This window comes from Balaenoptera borealis, assembly GCF_965194805.1.
Source record: "Balaenoptera borealis genome assembly, chromosome: 16".
NCBI classification, from domain to species: domain Eukaryota; kingdom Metazoa; phylum Chordata; class Mammalia; order Artiodactyla; family Balaenopteridae; genus Balaenoptera; species Balaenoptera borealis.
Window position 1 is genome coordinate 66,827,061 of NC_138872.1, and position 22,021 is coordinate 66,849,081.

General features: G+C 44.9%; 2 protein-coding genes across 3 annotated transcripts in view; one reads left to right on the forward strand and one right to left on the reverse strand.

The window, feature by feature from the left end:
- Nucleotides 1-105: 105 nt before the first annotated feature.
- PDZD9 (PDZ domain containing 9) lies at nt 106-20,774 on the reverse strand. The gene is made up of 4 exons (XM_082362625.1): nt 14,627-20,774; nt 12,550-12,732; nt 6,018-6,207; nt 106-1,551 (listed from the first exon to the last, which is right to left on the reverse strand). Exons 1-4 carry the CDS (start codon nt 14,655-14,657, stop codon nt 1,155-1,157), a joined length of 801 nt encoding a protein of 266 aa, XP_082218751.1. The 5' UTR covers nt 14,658-20,774; the 3' UTR covers nt 106-1,154.
- An 84-nt stretch (nt 20,775-20,858) lies between these two features.
- Nucleotides 20,859-22,021, forward strand: part of MOSMO (modulator of smoothened) — a 61,585-nt gene continuing 60,422 nt past the window's right edge. Inside the window, exon 1 of one of the 2 annotated variants that reach the window (XM_082362633.1) lies at nt 20,859-21,120. In XM_082362633.1, the coding sequence (XP_082218759.1) occupies nt 21,015-21,120 (106 nt within the window). In that variant the 5' untranslated portion in view covers nt 20,859-21,014. The remainder of the gene's footprint in view (nt 21,121-22,021) is intronic. The other variant, XM_082362634.1, reaches the window with a different exon arrangement.

Here is a 22,021-nt window from a genome sequence, read left to right on the forward strand (position 1 = left end):
GCTAATCAACAAGTATTTGTTATATGCTGAGTTTTTGTTTTAGATGCTTTAAAGGAGAACAGGAATATAATAATAAAGTACAGAAGCATGAGAAACTATTAAAAATTAAGGCTAAGTGGCTATCAGAGTAACTATTTCCAGATTATTATTGGTGGCTTTTTAAGATAAACGCAGTTAAAAGTCTGTCTTCTTGGGTAAGAATAATTAAATGGTCTGGGTTTTACCCCCTTTTTTGCCTTTTTTGCGAAAGAGTTATTTGTGAAAAATATAAATTCCCTGCCAGTCATATCCTGTATTCGCACTGCTTCATTTTATGTTTATCTTCACTGTGGCAGAATTTTGTGGTTTTTTTTCCTCATCTTCTCCCTCATCTGTTTCTATCCTATCTCTTTCAAGTAATTAACTATCAACCCAACATTCAAAGTAACAGTAGGGGGACTTCCCTGGTGGTCCAGTGGTTAAGAATCCACCTTCCAATGCAGGGGACACGGGTTCGATCCCTGGTTGGGGAACTAAGATCCCACATGCTGCGGGGCAACTAAGCCCGAGTGCTCTAGGGCCCATGCGCCACAACTAGAGAGCCCTTGTGCCGCAACTACTGAGCCTGCACGCCACAACGAAAGATGCCGCATGCCGCTACTAAGATCCCACATGCCAGAACTAAGACCCAGTGCAGCCAAATAAATAAATAAATATTTTTAAAAAAAGTAAAAGTGGAGCTGAAAAGGGGGAAAAAACTAATGTGAACAACTAGGCAAAAATTTCTCATTTCTTTTAAGTAGGGCACTTGAAGTTTACAAACGAGAAACTAAATAAAGTAAAATGTGATACTTACCTTAAAGAGTAAAATTCTCTACTGTGTTTACACATTCTGGTATTGGGTTCCTCTGCTGCATTTTCTAAAATATGAGACATTCTTCTCAGAAAGGAAGGTCTTAAGGATCTGAATAATTGTGAGGCCTGTGAAACCCCAAGGAAGTCTTTGGATATCACATTGAAGAAGGTCTCTAAAGGCTTTACAACACACTCCTGAAAGAGAAATGTTAAGTCTGCACATATTCCTGTAAGTATAGCAAACGTATACATGGCAGTGCACAAAAAATGGGTGTTTTCAAGACAAATGCTCCTGTGGTCACAGATTTGCAAACTGCTGCCTAACCAACTTTTGATACAGGTTCACTCTTGCCCTTTTCAACATGGGCATAGTCTTCGAGCCAAAATGCATCTGAGGTAGAGGAGGCCGAGGAGGAGGAGGAGCTTTCATTGTCTTGCTTCACCATTGTCCAGTATGGAGAAGGGGCTCTCACTTCTTTCTTGTGGTCTCTGTGAATCATCACGTCACAGTTAATGTCTTTTCCTACACTAATAGTACAGTTCTTCTTTTTATATCCATGCCATTCTGTGGAGATAGACATTGGTCTCCTTGCAGGGTAATGGCCAGTGGACCGTGGATATTTATAGTACTTAAGTCTTTTATCTAAAACTGCATCTTCATCGTCATCACTGCTTGTGAAAGAGTCATCTTTTGCCTCCTCAGTTTTCTTTGTTGTGCTGAAATGAAAAGAATAGTGAATGAAATGGATTCTTAATGTCTGAACATTCATTATCACCTAAGAGATGTCTTACAACCTGCTTTGGTTCGTAAAAGAAAGAATACAATTTAGCTTTAACACTACCTTTCTGTGTTATTGAAAATTTTCTCTTTTTAAAATTACCTTTAGGGAATTCCCTGGCAGTCCAGTGGTTAGGGCTCTAGCTTTCATTGCCGAGGGCACAGGTTCAATCCCTGGTAGGGGAACTAAGATCCCACGAGCTGCGAGATGCGGCCCAAAAAAAAATTACCTTTAAATTTGTTTCCATTCCTAAATGGAAATCAAATTCTGCCCTAAATTATTTCACATTACTTTTAAAAGCTTTGCACAGACTTAAGCCAGACTATTGACCAGAATATTAGCAGGCCTTAATGGTGGGTTAATTTCACTTCACACAGAATGACAGGTCAATGTGGCCATCTCCTCCACAGAACTCAGTTTTCATGGGTCACATGGGGTCAGCAATAACAGAATATTACTGATTTCCAAGGGGGCATCCAGAAATAATGGCCCTCAGAGATCTTCAACATGCTGATCTGAGTTTTTTTTTCCTCCCCTGAGCATCATTCTTTGCTCCTCATTTGGGTTTACATATGTGGATCTGTAGAACACCCTTCTATCCAGATGTCTCATCATTCACTATTCCACCTCGCTGTTGCCACCCAAAAACTTGTACAGACTTTTTTTTTGGTAATTTGCCAACAACAGGTTTCTTGAACTTTTCTCATGTCTGCAGCACGTGCACCTGCTATTATTTTCCTGAACAAATACTGTCTGTTACCTGCTACCCCTCATTCTGGTGCTGGATTTGCCAGCAGATCCAAAACCAGACCTTTGTAGTTATGAACCTCGGTTACTTTCTCTATTACTTTCTGTCCTGCTAATAGGAAATAGATTTCTTCCCTACCCCAGTCCCTCCAAGCTATCAGACTTACTGGTGTTTTCACTAACATCCTTGGAGGCCTGCCTGTTTTATTTGCTCCTAAGCTTTTGAAGCTTTTCCTAAAGTTTATCTCTTCTGGAAATGACATTTGGTATGGAGTCAATTTTACTAAGGGCCGCTAGTCTTAATTGTACTATTTTCTTTTAATCCTTGATTTAGTGCTGTGCAAGGAGATTCAGATCTCAGGACTAGAACAGTTTGCCTTCAGAGTGCAAAGGACATCCTTTGTAACTGTATTAGATAACCGTCAAGGACAGGTGGCAGAGCCAGGTTCTTATTGAACTGCATTAGATAGTAACGCCACAAGCCAGCAGAGGTCAGGGTTAGCTGGAAACAGTTTTTATACGACTAGGCCTGCCCAGAGCATCCTGTGGAGTATTCTCTCCGTTGTGCACACAGTGCTCTTTGCTCCTGAAGGAAGTCATACCAAATAAGCCTTTTCCTTCCACTTCTGCCCCTTCCCCGCCCCCTTCCACATAAGATGCTAAAATGCCTTAGCTATAAGCACTTTGCTTAATTAAGAAAGGGATTCAGAACATGACTGATATTGTTCCTAAGTTTGTGGATTTTAGCCTCATACTTAAGTTGTGCTGTTCTGTGTTTGCTTTTGAATGGTCAATCTGCCATCCTTAGATTTTTAATATTCTGAACTCTGTGCTTAGAACGTAGTTGTTCTATAAGCAAATGGTTAAGAGCTCAGGTTCGGGAGCTGAACTCCCCAATACAAGGTCCACCAGCTACGTGTGGCTGCTAAATCTAAACTGGTTAAACTTGAATAAAATTTAAAATTCCTCCGTTACAAATCTTCACATTTCAGGGGTTAGTAGCCACCTGTGGCTAGTGGCTATCACATGGGATAACGCAGACACAGAACATTTCCACTATCACAGAAAGTTCTTATTGGACATTGCTGCTCTGGAGACAGACATATACCACTTAGCCCTGTGGCCTCTGGCAAGTTTATACACTCCATTGGCTTCAGTTTTCTTATCTGTAAAACGAGGATAAATAAAAAGAATTGGCATGAGGATTAAATGGTATAATGCTTGTAAAGCAGTGCCCACCACATAGTAAGCAGTTATCACTATTATCATTAATGATTTTTAATCAAATCAGGATTGGTTTAGTTACTGAGAATTTTTTCCCCAATCTGTACCTCATCTGAAGGGGACAACTGCCCAGCTCTAGTCCACTGTCACCATGTGGGAATGCAAGCCCATCTTCTAGTTTCTTCAGGAGAAACCAGAGATAAAGACTCTGCATGAAATCTTAGATTTGTAAATTTAGCGATTCAAATATTTTTTCATTAAAAATTTTTTTGAAATACACAGAAAAATGCAAAAAAGTTGAATGAAAAAAATTATAAATACCTTGGTAGCTACTACCCAGGTCAAGAAATAGCGTATTACTGCCCCCTGGAAAAGCACCCCCTATGTATCCTCCTTTCTCTCTACAGTGTTTAAAACACTGAGGAAGACAAGCAAAGCACATCTGCTAGCCATATCAGTTCCTAGGGCCACAAGTTGGACTCTAAAGTAATGTCTATGGAATATGGGCCATTTTTTAGTCTTTAGTAAAGTCCCTAGCCATATTTCTTTGAGCCCATCCCAATAAGCAAAGGTGCACAGCTGTAGCAACTAGTGGTCAGGAATCTGGTCAGAATTAATAAGGACCACTCTTGCATCAGAGCACTGAATTTGTCAGTTAAAGAAAAGGGAGATGGAGAAATCAAGCACAACCCGTAAATTTCTGACTTGTTTGACTATGTGAGTGTTCTTCCACTAGGACGGTGGCAAGCTGGCTTTTGATTTTAGGCGTAATGAGTTTGAGGGGTTTATGATACATACAAATGCAGATATCAAGTGGGTGTTTATACAAGTTTGGAGATAATACAATTTGAAAATTATTAATTTATGGATACTAATAGAAACCACAGAAATCAAGGAGTTTTTTTTTTAACATCTTTATTGGAGTATAATTGCTTTACAATGGTGTGTTAGTTTCTGCTTTATAACAAAGTGAATCAGCTATACATATACATATATCCCCATATCTCCTTCCTCTTGCGTCTCCCTTCCATCCTCCCTACCCCACCCCTCTAGGTGGTCACAAAGCACCGAGCTGATCTCCCTGTGCCATGCGGCTGCTTCCCACTAGCTATCTGTTTTACATTTGGTAGTGTATATATGTCCATGCCACTCTCTCACTTCATTCCAGCTTACCCTTCCCCCTCCCCGTGTCCTCAAGTCCATTCTCTACATCTGCATCTTTATTCCTGTCCTGCCCCTAGGTTCTTCAGAACCATTTTTTTTTTTAGATTCCATATATATGTGTTAGCATACAGTATTTGTTTTTCTCTTTCTGGCTTATTCACTCTGTATGACAGTCTCTAGGTCCAGCCACCTCACTACAAATAACTCAATTTTGTTTCTTTTTATGGCTGAGTAATATTCCATTGTATACATGTGCCACATCTTCTCTATCCATTCCTCTGTTGATGGACACTTAGGTTGCTTCCATGTCCTGGCTATTGTAAATAGAGCTGCAATGAACATTGTGGTACATGTCTCTTTTTGAATTATGGTTTTCTCAGGGTATATGCCCAGTAGTGGGATTGCTGGGTCATATGGTAGTTCTATTTTTAGAGAAATCAAGAAGTTTGCTTAGGAGATTGAGAGAAGAAAGCCAAAGATTAAACCCTGAGGAACTCCAAGGTTGGGTAAAAGGAGATCAAGAGGAAGTGACTAGAGGAAATAGGAAAATCATGGGAGTATGGTATCCCAGAAGTCTGGGGAAAATGATGTTTCAACCAGAGTTGAGTGTACAGTGTCTAATGCTGCTCAGAAGCCAAGCAAAATAAAGACTGAGAAGAGTCCACTGAAATCAGCAGTATGAAGGTTGTAAGTGACCCTGGGAAAAAGGACTCTCAGCCAAGGCCTGCACTGAGGGGGGAAATGGTGTCTCCTGAGGAAATGGCAAAGTCTAATACAGCTCTTTCAATGGGTTTGGAGTCAAGGGACAGGGCAGTGGCCGGAAGGTAAAGGAGAGGAGAGTGGAATTAGGTGGGGTTTGCTAAGATGGTAGAGGTTTTAAAGGGGCTTAAATGTTATTGGGAAGGATCCAGAGAGAGAAGTTGAATATGCCGGAGACAAATGAGGAAATGGGATTCACAGCACATGTTTAAGGGCTAACTTTGGAAAAGGCGGAGTCACGCATGTAGGTTTGGAGGTGGAGTTGCCATTGGATAGTTTCGTCTTTTTTTAAACTCCATGTCCAAGGCTCTTGCCTTTATCATTCTGCCTCATATTAGGTCCTACAGATTGTACTTTCCAAAAGGACTTAGAAACCCACTAAATTGTGGCAGTGTCATCAATCCCTCCTACATGGTCCAACTGACAGTTCTCACATTAAACTAAGACTCTACTTCCTAGACCCTGGGGAACTCTGTAGTATAACAAAGATTCCTAAACTTAACTACTTACCGTGTAATTGGGAATTTGGTCTCAGGGATTAAATCATATATTTCTTGCCATTCTTGGGGTATGTCAATAAAATCTCGGTAAACCTTGATTTGTAGCACTGTTCCTATGGTGATATGTTGCAAAAGCTTTAAAAATTCTCGAAGAGTATATCCTAACACATTGGCATAGCCAACACTAATCAAAACATCACCTGAAAAAGGAAAAAAATCAGTAAAATTAAGATAATGGTTTAAAAGGATCATACCATTTCTGGCTTTATTGTGCGATGTTTTTCTTTTTTCGGGGGGGGTGAGGTGTTTCATTTTATGGGTTCATATTGTTGGTTCATTTTGAACCAAAGCCAGGCTTCAGCCTTTATTTAATAAAAATGACCCTTTCCATGACATAAGTATCCTTTGAATAATGAAGAATACATGCAAGATGTTTCTTAATAGTCAGTGTAGCGGTAGATATTGTAGCATGTTTTTACAACATTTCTAAAGTCCTTGGTGTGACAGAGGCTAAAAACCATTTATAATCTGAATCATCCTTTAGGATTCTAAAAATGTGTTTTCTTCAAGTAAAATAAATGGCTATTACTATTAAAGAAAAAACCACTTACACTAAGTGAATAAATGACCTACTTTCTATTATACCTGCCTGGCCATTTCCAATGCCCTCCACAGTAAGCAGAAGACCATATTAAACATCAAGCCTTTCAGTTTAATGTTTGCCCTTACATAGTATTCGTTGAGCAAGTAATTCTACATGCAACACTGGACAATTAGCATGCTTTAATTAAGTTTAAGCTATGTATACAGAGAGTATGTCAGCTCAAAGGGATTAGACAGCTAGGTCCCCTACCGTAGCACAGTGCTGAACAGGCAGGGAAGGGTGATGGCCAACCATGGAGCTCCTGAGCCCCCAGCAGATAGGAAGAGAACCACATCTTGACAGCAAGCCCCTGGACCTCCAAACTGGATGTTAAAAAGACCAGTTATTCACTTGTACCCAGCAGCTAGGGTGTGAACATGTAAACTAGGTCCAGTTATTTGTCAGTCTCCCTGGGTCACTGAACCTAGAGCAGGAGATGCAGAGAGGTGACAGGAGCACCCAGTTTCCATGGCCCTTTGTTCTCTCACCATTTTCCAAACCTGGTTCTCCAGGCTTTCTGGCAATTCTGTCAGCCTCATTGTTCTAAATCCAGTGCCTTAACAGAACTTTTCTAGTGCTTGCATCGAAGACCTCTGACTACTACAAGGGCATTCAGCAAGAGAGGAAGGAATACAGGGAAATTGCTTTTTAAGGACAGACAGATACATTGGGTAAAATCTTAGTCATCAGCTCTTACTAGTACTAAAATCCTGCCAAATGGTCATGGATACTTTATAGCTAACATCGGATAAAGTGACCCCAATGAGTCCCAAAGGATATGTTCACCTCTCTGTGCATGGGAAGCTAGAGACCCCTCAATCAACCTGAAAGACAGCTGAAGCCTAACCTCAGAGGAGAAAAGAGTCAAGATGAAGTACATTCTCTGATACTACTCCCCACTGTGCTATAATTGGGAATTATGCCGATCCCAAAGGAAGCCTCCAAGGAATGCCAGGGACAAATTTCCATAGTGCTAGATCCTATCAGAAACAAAAGTTCACAGTATTAAAGAAAATGAATACTTAGAAGGGTGAAGAAAACCTTCTACTTTGGTCTTTAAAAATAGCTGGGGCTAACTTCAGAATGAAACAGGGCTTCTCCCGGCGACCTGCAGATTGTGCGATCTAAAGCTGTTCACCCCATGCAGGTTAATTAAAATGGTGGGGGGGGAGGAAGAAGACCTCACTGGATGAGCTTACTTGCCTAATCTTAAAAGGAGTGTTTATGGCTTGTCATTTTGCTTAATTATGTTGTTAAAGGGTGACTTTTATCAAGAGGGCAGAAAATAAACAGCTTAATTCCCTGACCGTCCTGGCTGTAAACCAGACATATCATTGTGTGAATGTGAGTACTCTGGCAATAGACATTAACATTGCCTTTCATAAAGAAACACCAATTTGGTATTTATGAATATCAACATTATACATTTTCTTTCTGTTTTAATGGGCTATAGGAACCACATTATATAAACTGTCTCGATTACCTATATTTAATCAACTTTGCAGCAGCCAAGCCACTACCATCTCTACAAACTAGGCTGTAAATTCCATAAGCTCTGTGTGGTTAGAGACCATGTATGTCTGGCTCATCATTATACCACAGTGCCTACCTAGCAGGATGCTTACACAGAGCAGGCATTCAGGAAATGCCTATTGAATGAATGTGGCCTAGTAAGGGTGGTGACCAGTACATGACTTGTATTTACCTTCAAAGCTATATTAATTTCTTAAGACTCTGGATATCAGAGTTTGCTAAAGCTATACTGGCCAAAAGGATTTTAAAGTTTAGCCAGAATAAACTAATCAGGAAATCGAGATGAAGCCCTATTATGAAACACCAAAAAGAGAGAAATTCAAAGCACATGAATGAGAAATAATGGGGCTGGGAGGTAATGGGGTCAAAAAAACATCAGGTTTCTAAGACCGTCACCTCTCAAAATTTCATAATCATTGTCAAAAGGACTGAGTTACAGAGTCTTTGAAACCTAGACCTTGAAGAGAAGTGGCTGACTTGTCATGAAGAGATTTGGGGCCCTGGACTTACTCTCTATTGAAATCTCTTTTCTAGTCAAAGGTATGGGCTTTCTAAGCAGATACGGTTTCAAGTCTCAGCTCTGACCACCCACTTAGCTCTGTATTGAACAAATTACTTCATCTCTCTAAGGCTCTATGTTTTGTTATCTACCTTCCAGGAGTGTTGCAGAGATTAAATGAGATAATAGATGTGGAAACACCTTGCAAAATGCCTAGGACAAATACTCACTTGCTATTCATTTATCAAGCACAGACATAATAAATGTGCCAGTGCTGTAGGTAAGTCGTGGATTTAAAAGGTGAATTCAAGACTGCCTCTGACCTCCAGGAGCCCACTAACTGTAGCCCCACCAGGAGATTCTGTTTCATGTGCATGAAAGCATACTCCTGTCCCACTCTAGTGAGTGTGCACTCTGGTTATCAACCAGCATCTGTCCCCTGACCCCAGAGAAGCTAAGGAGAACAAGCAGAAAAGGCCCATGGAACCCGGCCTAGAGTACTTTTGGTCTGGAAAGTCCAGAACTCTCTTTCTGTCAGTTTGTTCCCCAGCACCATTTTCTATGTGGAGAAAATGCTCTGGATTTTAAGGTGAGGCAAACTTTTGTAATAGCATCATTGATCTACTTAATTCTTTAATCCACTGCTTCTAACCCTAGCTGCAATTAGAATCACCTGAGGAGCTTTTAAACCATGAACTGCCCTATCCCCAAAGCCAAACCAATTGAATCAGAACCTCTGGGGACATGGGGCCAAGGCATTTTTGTTTTAAAAGGTCTCCAGGTGATTCTAATAGGTAACCAGAGTTGCAAACCAGTGGTTTAATCCACTGGGGGCTCCTGTACCACAATCATTTTTAGTTAACAACAACAACAAAAAAGATACCAGTCTAAAGAATCTCTAAGTAAGAACAGCCTAAGAGAAATGATTGCCAGCATTTCCATAGCACTGTAGTTCTCAAAGCATTTTCATAAAGATTATCTCATCAAATCCTAGCAACTCCTGACAAAGGTGGTATTATCCCAATTTAGAGATGAGGTGACTAAGGCCAGGAAAGTTAAGGGGCTTTGTCCAAGGTCACAGAACTAGAAAGTGGCAGAGCCTGGGCCTGAATTCAGGCCAACTCCCACTGAATGGTCTTTCCTTCCCACCACCTTACCATCCCATTGTGCGTCCCTGACTCCTGAGCACAGCACCAGGCCCAGAGTAGGCACTGGGAAAATGTCTTGAATTGGATGGAAAATTCATTCACCCAAAGCCAAGAGAAGCAGGGCAGTACTGACAAAGAGTGTAACAGAGAGGGTTCAAATCCCCACTCCTTGGTGTGACAAGGTACAGGTTACTAAATATCTGATTCCTTCTCTGTAAGGTGGTTTAATGTAGAATCTAATCAAGGAATTTGGTAAGGTTACAGGATACAAAATTAATGCACAGAAATCTCTGGCATTCCTGTACACCAACAACGAAAAATCAGAAAGAGAAATTAAGGAAACATGCCCATTTACCACTGCAACAAAAAGAATAAAATACCTAGGAATAAACCTACCTAAGGAGGCAAAAGACCTGTACTCAGAAAACTATAAGACAATCATGAAACAAATCAAAGATGACATAAACAGATGGAGAAATATACCATGTTCTTGGATTGGAAGAATCAATATTGTGAAAATAACTATACTACCCAAAGCAATCTACAGATTCAATGCAATCCCTATCAAACTACCAATGGCGTTCTTCACAGAATTAGAACCAAAAATTTTACAATTCGTATGGAAACACAAAAGACCCCGAACAGCCAAAGCAATCTTGAGAAAGAAAAACGGAGTTGGAGGAATCAGGCTCCCTGACTTCAAACTATACCGCAAAGCTACAGTAATCAAGACAGTATGGTACTGGCACAAAAACAGAAATCTAGATCAATGGTACAAGATAGAATGCCCAGAGATAAACCCATGCACATATGGGCACCTAATTTATGACAAAGAGGGCAAGAATATACAATGGAGAAAAGACAGCCTCTTCAATAAGTGGTGCTGGGGAAACTGGACAGCTACATGTAAAAGAATAAAATTAGAACACTACCTAACACCATACACAAAAATAAACTCCAAATGGATTAAAGACTTAAATGTAAGACCAGACACTATAAAACTCTTAGAGGAAAACATAGGAAAAACACTCTTTGACATAAACCACAGCAAGATCTTTTTTGACCCACCTCCTAGAGTAATGGCAATAAAAACAAAAATAAACAAATGGGACTTAATTAAAAGCTTTTGCACAGCAAAGGAAACCATAAGCAAGGCAAAAAGACAACCCTCAGAATGGGAGAAAATATTTGCAACTGAAACAACAGACAAAGGATTAATCTCCAAAATATACAAACAGCTCATGGAGCTCAATAGCAAAGAAACAAACAATCCAGTTAAAAAATGGGCAGAAGACCTAAATAGACATTTCACCAAGGAAGACATACAGATGGCCAAGAGGCACATGAAAAGATGCTCAACATCACTAATCATTAGAGAAATGCAAATCAAAACTACGATGAGGTATCACCTCATGCCGGTCAGAATGGCCATTATCAAAAAATCTAGAAACAATAAATGCTGGAAAGGGTGTGGTGAAAAGGGAAGCCCCTTGCACTGTTGGTGGGAATGTAAATTGATACAACCACTATGGAAAACAGTATGGAGGTTCCTTAGAAAACTAAAAAGAGAACTACCATATGACCCAGCAATCCCACTACGGGGCATATACCCTGAGAAAACCATAATTCAAGAAGAGACATGTAACACAATGTTCATTGCAGCACTATTTACAATAGCCAGGACATGGAACCAGCCTAAATGTCCATCGACAGATGAATGCATAAAGAAGATGTGGCACATATATGCGGTGGAGTATTACTCAGCCATAAAAAGAAACAAAACTGAGTTATTTGCAGTGAGGTGGATGGACCTAGAGTCTGTCATACAGAGTGAAGTAAGTCAGAAGGAGAAAAACAAATACCATATGCTAACGCATATATATAGAATCTAAAAAAAAAAAATGGTACTGATGAACCTAGTTGCAGGGCAGGAATAAAGAGATAGACATAGAAAATGGACTTGAGGACATGGGGTGGGAGGGCGAAGCTGAGGTGAAGTGAGAGTAGCATCGACATATATACACTACCGAATGTAAAATAGTTGGCTGGTGGGAAGCAGCAGCATAGCACGGGGAGACCGGCTCATTGCTTTGCAATGACCTAGAGGGGTGAGAAAGGGAAGATGGGAGGGAGGCTCAAGAGAGAGTGGATATGGGGACATGTGTGTGCATATGGCTGATTCACTTTGCTGTGCAACAGAAACGAACACAGTATTGTGAAGCAATTACACTCTAATAAAGGTCTATTAAAGAATTAAAAAAAATTTTTTTTTAATGTAGAATCTACCTCAGGGATTGCCAGGAAGGTGAAATAAGATCATGCTTCTAAATGTTAATGATGATTAATACTGCCTACAAAAGAAGAAAGCTTTATCCACAGAGAGCCATAAACGCTGGAGTGACGCTGTGCCTGTATATGAATCCCACCTGCTAGATGGGGGTGAACCTCGACAAGGAACTCAGTCTCACTGAGCCTCAGTTTCCTCACCTGTAAAAGGGGAATGATAATAGTTCCTACCTAGAGGGTTATTGTAAGAATTCAGTGAATAAAAACGCCCAACAGCGAAGGTTATACAAGTAATACCAACTGGCCTGCCCATTGAAAGCTCTCAAACAATGTCATCATTATCATTGTTACAGTGAAACCTGAGTCTCCCTGAAGGCAGACGGGAGGGAGAAAGAGGTGGAGTGTTTGGGAGGCATGGGGAAAGCACAGTCACCTGGCTGGAGTTTTCCATCCCTGGCTGCAGAGCCCTTCTTAATGAGGTGCGTGATCTGAAGGTAGGGCCCATGCTGGACGATGACCAGGCCTAATCCCAGGCTGCCCACAGTGAGTTTGGTCTGCTGAGTTTTGCTCAAGTTGTGTACAGATGGCTTGACCTTGAGGCCGATTTGTCTTTCTTCTAAAAAAGGAGAGATTTGTTTTAGTCCTTCACCTAGACATCAGCATGACAGTAGTAACTGGGGTTCTAAAGCCAGACCCTTGGGACAGTTAATCAACCTCTCTCTTCCTTAGTTTCCTCATCAGTAAAGTGATGATAATAAAAATGCCCACTCAGAGGGTTGTTAGGAAAATTAAAGGAGACAGTTAAAGGGCTTTTGCACAGTGCCTAGCACATTGTGAATATTTAATTAATGTTAGTTATTATTATCCATTCACTTAACAAATAGTTATTGATACAGGCAGTGTGCTAGGAATCATAAGTGTTTCTTGCCCTCATGGATCTTCCAGCCTAGTGGCTGAGACAAATATCAATGAATCATGTAAACATATTTTGAACAACAAACTGCGACACATGCTATGAAGGAAAAGTTCAGAGAGCTCTTAGGGTGACCAACAGGAGGCTAACGTCTCCTGTGAGGAAGGTGGGTCAAGGCTTCACAGAGGAGGTAAAATCTGAATTGAGATCGAAAAGACCAACAGGAAAGCTTTAAGCGAAGTAGGATGGGAGAGAGCAAATTAGATCAAGATTCTGAGACAGGAAAGAACATAAAGGAGACCAGTAGGGGGCAGGCAGGAGGAGCAAAGGCAGAGCAGACAGGCTGCTTGGCAGGTCTACCTCACTGGAAAAGCTTAGAAGCAATTTCAGCAGGACAAGCTAAGGTCTGCATTCAGAGAAACACACAAACAAAAACCTCTGGCTGTTATATGGATTGTGGGGTCCAGAGTGGAAGTGAGAAACGAAAGGGTTACTGCGTTCACCCAGAGCATGTCACCCAAGCAATGTCAGTGGAAATGGACAGTAGAAAAAAAGCATTTGGGAGGAAAATCCAGGAAAAATGGGTAGGGAGGCGTTGAAGTATGTTTTCTACAAAACTAAACCTCACAAGAAAAGTTTCGAAGATGGAGGAGTGATTTAAAACAACAGGTTATTTTCCCAAGAGGAAGCTTCTGAGAAGACTCATTTTCAGCCTACAGGAAGCTTCTGGGGAAACTTGTTTTCAGCACACTCTTCCAGCATTTCACACACGCAACACTTTTCCTTAAGGAGAAGTGACAAACTGCTACCTTGCCAAACCTTTGCCAAATCCATGTGACTGTGGTGTCTGGGGGGGCCCAGGAGTCCCCCCCACTGCTGGGGAAGGGGCTTCCCATGCTCCCACATCTCCAGCTGCAGGGAGCTGGGCGGTTTCATGGCCCTTTCAACTCCAAGCAAGTGTCCTTGCCTATCTCCAACCTCACCCTCCCCCAAACCACAGATGCTCTCTGTCTGGAAAATAAAGTAACCTAGTATAAAGAAGGTACCATCTTCAAGACTTTTCAGGATTACAGGTCATCCCCTCCTCGAGCCTCTGGCTCCTGAGCAAACAGAGAACTGGCATCATAGACAGGGTCTGAGTTCCAACCTCAGCTTGCAAATTAAAGTGCTCATGATATAATCTACTATGAAGCCCAGTCTCAAAAGACAGCAGCGTTAAGTGAAAGAAGCCAGATTCAAAAGACTCCATATCATAGGATTCCATTTTTGTGACATTCTCCATGGAAAGGGCAAAACTATAGAAAACAGATCAGGAGTGTCAGGAGCTGGGGTGGTGAAAGGCGTTGGCAGCAACGGGGCTTCATCACAAGGTAATTTTGGGGGTGGTGAGACCTCCACATCTTGATTGTGGTGGTGGTTAAACGTGGGTACAAAACTCACAAAGCTGTACACTAAAAAGGGGGAGGGGGGACTCTTCCTGTATGTAAATTTTAGTTTGGTAAACAAATGATGGTGAGAGGCCCAAGAGTGTGACCTTCCCATTTTACAGAGGAGAAAAAGTGAAGAAGTCTTGGTCCCCAGGACATCACCCAGTTACCTTTAACGCTTTTGTGGACGGCCTTCTTCATGGCCCCGGGACGGCAGGCCGATCAGGAGAGTCTCCCGGAACCGAAGCTGGAGTCAGTCCAACTCCCAACTGTTTCGAACCCTCCGGGAACCGGCGCACTGCGGGCCGACCGCGAGCGGCGAGGAGATCTCGGGCTGGCCCCCAGGGGACGCTGCGACAACGCCGCCCGGACGTTGCGCTGCAGTGCGGTCACCACAAGGTCCCCAGTGGACCCTGGAAAATGCAGTATGTGAAAATTTGGGTGCAGAAAAACAAAACTTCTACGGACTAGCACAGTGCCTGGCTCACAGTGGGTTCCTCACCGATTCTTTTTTTTTTTTTAAGAATCTATGATTCCCAGGTGCTGGTCCAGGACCACACTTTGAGAACCACTAGATTTTTTTTTTTTTTTTTTGGCTGTGTTGGGTCTTTGTTTCTGTGCGAGGGCTTTCTCTAGTTGCGGCGACCGGGGGCCACTCTTCATCGCGGTGCGCGGGCCTCTCACTATCCGGCCTCTCCCGTTGCGGAGCACAGGCTCTAGAGCGCAGGCTCAGTAGTTGTGGCTCACGGGCCTAGTTGCTCCGCGGCATGTGGGATCTTCCCAGACCAGGGCTCGAACCCGTGTTCCCTACACTGGCAGGCAGATTCTCAACCACTGCGCCACCAGGGAAGCCCCCTCACCCATTCTTGGGAAACTGAAATGGAGACGGTGGAGGAAGCCCAGAGGCGGGTGTCTCAAAGATGTGAATGGGCTACGGAGGAAGATCATAGCTAGTTCATACAAGAGCACAGATGCCCTGCTGCGCTCCCGATAATGGTGTTTTCAAATACTGTTATATCAACCGCGCCAACTGCTTTGGAACTGCACTTTTTTCACGGATGTTTTGAATAAGAAAAGGCCAAGGGTGGCCTGAAAAAAATGAGTCACGATTAGGAGAGGAATTAATTCTTCCTTCTTTTTTTTCCAAAATAATACTTCCTCCCCCAGACACGTTTACTCATAGAGCAAATATTTACTGGAAGCCCGCTCTGTGGTTTTTGCTGATGCTGGGGACACAACAGTAGACAAAACAAGTAAGGGCTCTATCCTCTTGGAACTTAGATTTAAAAAGCAGATGGAGTGGACAATTTTAGGAAAGTATAAAGTATCAAAAATAAATTCTAGAAGAAATAGAAAACAATGTAATGTAGTAGGTCCTATTGTCATCCCCACTCTGATGAAACCGAAAGGCAAAGCCTCTTGCGTTCGTGCCTTCAGCAAATAGTAAACAAGCACCTATTAGTGTGCATAGATTTCCATGGTAAACTGGGAGGTCCCAGCTTATTCAGCTGTTTCTGTGGCTCTACCCAGACAGTAAACCAGGGCAGATTTCCGGTTGGATAAATCTTGTGTTGTAGTGGCTGAGACAGAGGAAATGCAAAGAGTCATCCCATTCCCTGTTACTCTCAGCCTCAAGGCATCTCCTGCAGGTAGCGCCTTGTGATAGATCGCCTGTTTCCTCCTCCAGTCTGGCAAGGCTTCTGTCCAGACACCAAATTAATTCTATTATAAAATGCATCCTTTTCCTCCAATTTCCTATCGGTAGGGAATGGTGAGAGTTTGAAGGAATAAAGCACATCAGCATTTAAGGTCCTGTGAGGGGAGCATATCAGTGCCTGGGGCACAGGGTCCATCCACCTTCCCTCCATCCCAGACTGAAAACTCTTTACTGTGGATGCCAAGATCAGACTGATTGGTGGAGCTGAAGGATACAAACCGTCATGGATGCTGTGCTGCCCAGAGTCCCCCTTCAGGACCGAAGGACCTATTCCTTTCCCTCCCCCCCAACCCTGCCACTAGCTGAAGAGAGCCCCTTGCCCAAGATCACACCTACCCAGGGCAGCTAGCTTCCAGTGACTGAGCAATGCAGGGTACAAAACCTGGCTCCCTCAGCCCAACGTGAACAACTCTAGAGGGACATCCCAGCTTCAGAGCTCCCTAAAGGGTCTGCTGAGGTCCTCCTACCGCTGCACTGCAACCCGACTTCTCCCTCTGCCAGATCCTGCTTCCTTCTCTCCCTCCACACATGTGGGTCCCAAGAGCACTCCTCAATAAATGTCCTGCAACTCAAGAGTATTTCCTAGAGAACCCAACCTGCAACAGCTTGGTGCCAGGGACAACAGGAAAGAGTAGATGCTAAGATGGGATTTTGGAGCTGGACCCGCTGCCCACGTAATAATGAGGACCGCATCCCCAGTAGAGGAGAAGGATACGTAGCCTTCAGCACAGGGAAGCACTAAGATTGTTCAGTTTTCCACCGGTAGTAGAATGGAATGATGTGGCACCCACATGATCCACCTGGGTGTCTCTTAGTTCTCCTTTGGCCTATTTTACAGTAAATGGACAAAAACAGTAGCCACAGCCTGAGAAGTATATGGCAACCAGTGGCTCAGCCCCCTCAGGGATGGAGGTCTGGGCCACCCCACCATAAGCCACCTAGAGGTGCTAGCAGAGGGTGACAGGAATCTAGGATGGATAGGAGAGGAGGGTATGTTATGTCAGTTACACCTTAAGGTGAGCTACAGCAGCAGCAGCAGCAAGAGCTATACTTTGTCCCACTAACTTTCCTCTTATAAGTTTCCCACAGGAAAAGATGTCCACCAGGGTCCTAAAGGTGCTGCTTTCAGAACTGAAAAAGAAGCAAGTGGATCTGTGCAGCACAATGGGCGCACTGTTGCAAATGCTGCACTGTCATGCCTAGTCCCCTTTCAGGACAGGAGAACCTAGGCCCCAGCTCTTGGGGAGGTTGTAGGTTGACTGCTCTCAGCTGTCAGCTCTCTCAAGGAATTGTCCTTGGCTGGAGAGCCGCCTTACCCAAGGTCATGCCCCATGACTGACACCCAATGACTGGTCCATGCAGAGATACAAAGGCTCGGTTGGCCCCTTAACTCCAACTCAGAACATCTCAGAACAGCCATCCCAGCTTCAGAGCTCCCTCTGGGCTCTGCCAAAGCCTCCTGTGACTGCACCACAGTCAAACTGCTCCCTCTGTCCAATCCTGCTTCCTTCCCTTCCCCCACAGGAATCGATCCTAAGAGCACACCCTAATAAACTTCCTGCACAGTAGACAATAATCTCTTATCTCCAAGTCAGCTCCAACAGAACACAATCCATGAGACTAAATGAGACTTGAGCTCAAGGCACAAACTATTAACCTCTGGATTCAGCTCTTTTGTTTCGTCTAGTCCCAGAAGCCCCAGGTGAACACATGTGGTGCATCCACATTCTTGGCCTGGATGGTAAACTTAACCTCCAGGGAGGTAGTGTGTTCTCTATCCTGTCAGGTCAAAGATCCTCCTTAAAGAGAAGAGTGATTGCACACTCCCCTCCACAGCTTTCCCTGAGGTCGCATTTGGATTCAGCCTCTGCTGGGCTGAAGCCTACCATCCATCACAATAAAGCACGCTGTGCTCACGGCCCTTTAACAACCACAGAATGACTATTTATGACTTCAGGCTGCCAGCATAGCTCCCTCCTGGGGGCCTTCTATGTTCTTCCGGGTCCTCAAGGATTTTCTGCCTTAAGTAGCCTCATGGCTCATCCTCTCTCTGAATAGAAAAGCCCTAGCTGCTTTGCTTAGGGGTGAGAAGTTGGGGAAGTTCTATCACTGAAGCAGAGTGCCTGACTCTGGGAGTCTGTTGTTCAGATAGGGGAAAGAGGCCCAGAGAGGTGACATGACTTTCCCAAGTTCAAGTCAGTAGCACAGGTGGGACTAAAATATGGTTCTGTATTCTTTTTACTCCGTCACACCACCTGTCCCTAACTCCTAGGGTTTGCCTCTTCTAAAATCTAGATTGAGATACATAGGAGAACAGAATTGATCTGTCCTGTCCTGAGAGCCTTGAGACTTTGAAACACTAGGTACGCTGGCAAGCAAGAATGAGATTTGGGGCTAAAAACAGCCCCAAATTAATGGGATTAATGGGAAATCTGTAAACAGAGTATTTGGTCCTGCCCATGCCACCCACCCCACATCCTGGTTGGTAAGGAATGGGATAGGTGACTATTGTCTGTAGTGATATGCAGCTATTAACCTGGTAAAAAAATGTTTTAAATTCTTTTAACTGTGTACTGGTTGTTTTTATGCTTTAATCTTAGATCTAGAACATTTTGTGGAGGGGCAAAGGCTGGAGGGACCAGGAAGGGATGCCTGGGTAGAAGGAGGGATTTATACTTGTATTGTTTAAACACAAGAATCAAGTCATCGTTCCATTTAGCTGGAGTTAGAATAGGCAAATGTTCCAACATTTCACCCTAGGATTCTCATCAACTGCCCAGTAGTGAACATCAGTGGACATTATTTGAGAATTCAGAACTGTATAGCTGGAGTTTCTTCTATTACTTGGCAACAGAAACACCAAAAAGAAGCCGAGAATATGACTCCACCAAACTTCTCCAGTGTTTAAACAACAATAAACGGTGAAACCTCCTGCAGTAATGTGATACGCATTATGTCCAAGTCCCTGGAACATATAAATCAGCTTGTGTCAGTTTCTGTGGCAGAGGAAAAATGAATGGTTTAATAATAATAATAAAAAAACTACCCCCCCCCACAAGAGACCAATGTTTGGACAGGAAAGTCTACAGGCTAGCAATCAAACTTCCTTACCCAATCTATGTGGTGATACTGATAACTCTGTGCACTTCTGCAAGGCTGTTGGATTGGTGGAATTTGAAACTTGCTGAGTTCTGTGGACATGTAGGCATTCCAAAAATAGAGACAGATGTCACTCTTCTAGGTCTTTCTAGAGGTGACCTAGGTGGCGTTTATGGAGAAAATGAGCGTCTCATGGGGAACTAACTGGGAAAGAAAGAGCTGGACTCAAAGTCAGGGTTAATGGTGATTTAGTCCATGAGCCATGGAAGAAAAGGAAATCTCCACTAGATAGCAAAACTGTATGTGGTAGACCATTTGTATTGCTAATAAATTATGCCAATGTCTTGTTTATTTTCTGTTTCTCCATCCAAGCTAAGCCCCTCCCCACATCCCACCTCAATAAATAGTGTCATCAAACACCCCATTACTCAGGCCAAAAAATTTAGGAGTCATTCCCTGAGTTCTCTCTTTCTTTCAACCCCTCCCCCGTTTATCAGCAAGTCCTTCCCTCTGCCTACAAAACATCCAATCTGCCCATCATCCCCTATCTTCACTACTCTCGTCCTACCTAAAGCTACATTTCTCTCTCTCCTGGACTACTGTGCTTCTTAACTGCTATCCCTGCTTTCATTCTTGCCCCTCCCCCCTACAATCGACACTCTGTTTACAGATTAAATAAGCCCTTGTCACTCCCCTGTTCTAAACCCTCCGGTGCCTTCCCTTTGCATTTAGAACAAAATCCAAACTCTTTGTCACGGCTCTTAAAGTCCTACATCTGGTCTCTGCCCACCTCTGTCTTTTCTTACCACTCTCCAGCCACACAGGATATATTGCGGTTCCTTGAACAGGCCAACCTCTTCCTTGCCCGCTCCCCTAATGTCCTTTGCACTTCCTTTTCCCTCTGTCTGGAACAGTCTTGCCCAGATCTTCATAGATCAGGTTTTTATGAACCTGGCGTTCTCCGTGTAACCTTCCTTCCCTGACCATCCTATGTACCACCGCCGCCCCCTAAACCCCCCATCAGACCGACCCCCAACTTAATAGATCAATACCTAATATTATCTTTATTTTAAAGATCAGTTTTTAACAGTTTCCGTTTCTTCCCCACCCGGAGGTAAGCTTCCTGAGAACGAAAACTTTCTCAGGTCCACTCCAGCAGCCCCAGCACCTACACCTACAGTGCCTGACTCACAGCAGGTGTCCATAGCCATTTCCTAAAAGGGGCAGTCCCGGGGCTGACAGGGCAGAGGCAATGATAACACAAGGTGACAAGGCGTTGTCACCGACTCCCTCCGCGGGCTCGGGGCCTCCTCCTGCTGAAGACAGGCGGCTTCTGCCCTGTCCAGGACAGCGAGGCGGGCGGCCGAGGAGAAGTCGGGCGGAGCGGGGCCCCAGGCGGGCGGGCCGGAGGGTCGGGGCCGCGTGCCAGGGCAGGACCGATAGGGCGGACCAGGGTCATCGCCAGCCCAAAGCCGGAGCCGGCCTCGCCAGCGCCGCGGCTTCGCTTCCGGGTGAGGGGCGGGCGGGCCGAGCAGTTCCGGGGCGGGCGGCGGTTCCGGCTGTGCGGGCCGCGCCGCGGCTGCTGGTCCCGGGCGCGCGGAGGGCGCGAGCGGCGCGCGGGGGCCGAGGGGGCGCGAGGCGGCGGCGCGGGGTCTCCTGGCCCCGGCGGCGGCCCATGGGGCGGGAGGCGTGAGGCCGCGGCCTGCCCGGGGCTCGGGGGGTGGGGGGAGCGGGGCGGGGAGATGGATAAACTGACCATCATCTCAGGATGTCTCTTTCTGGCCGCCGATATCTTCGCCATCGCCAGCATCGCCAACCCGGACTGGATCAACACCGGGGAGTCCGCCGGTGAGCGGCGGGCGCGCGGGGCCGGATGGAGGACTGGCTGAGGGCGAAGGGAGGGGAAGGGAGACCCGGCTGAGGAGAAGACCGGGCTAGAGGGTGCGAGGCGGGGGCCGGCCTGAGGAGAAGGGGGCGGAGAGGCGATCCGGGCTGCCGGGCCGGGCGGCCGAGGGGCAGAGGGGATGGCGAAGGGGACGCGCGGGTCGCTAGCGGGATCCCCGGACGGAGGGGAGCTGCGCCCCAGGCTGAGTGCAAAGTGGCGGAGGGGCGAGGAGACCTGGCCAGGGCTGGCGGTCCTGGACCGGGGAGGGAGAGTGAGGGGAGACAGCCGGCGACCTGGGGGACCGTGGAAGAACGAGCTTCGTCCTGGACTTAAACAAAAGTCAAGGTGGGAGACGGGAGGAAACTGAGGCGCCTGTGAAGGAATTAGAAACCCGCCGGGGAGGCTGGGGCCGGGAGCGAGGCAGCCTATGGAGTGTGAGAGTCACCCGAGAGCTGACGGTCGATGAGAGACCAAGAGGAGTCGGGTCCGACCGCTGACGTCCCCCCACCCCTCCCCAGGAAGCGGCGTCCGGGGGAGAGGTCCGGGCGGGGCCGGGTTCATGGTGCCGGGAGCGGTGGTGCCGGTGGAGGGCGCCGGATGAGAGCCCCCAGCCCGCGCCCCCGCCCAGCCCCTGCCCACTTGGCAGTGTTTGAGATGCATGTGGCTTCCGAGTTTCCCTTTGACGTCTGTGTGGTTATAATTTTGCTTTATTTTAGGCCCCAGAGCTGTAATAACCTTAATAATAAACTTCATTTTATGGAGCATCTTTCGTTCCAGCGCATCACAAAACGCTTTAGCGATCCTAATCGTAGTTTCAAAATTAAATAACACATTAGAGTTGCAGGCAGCCCAGTAGCAGTGCCT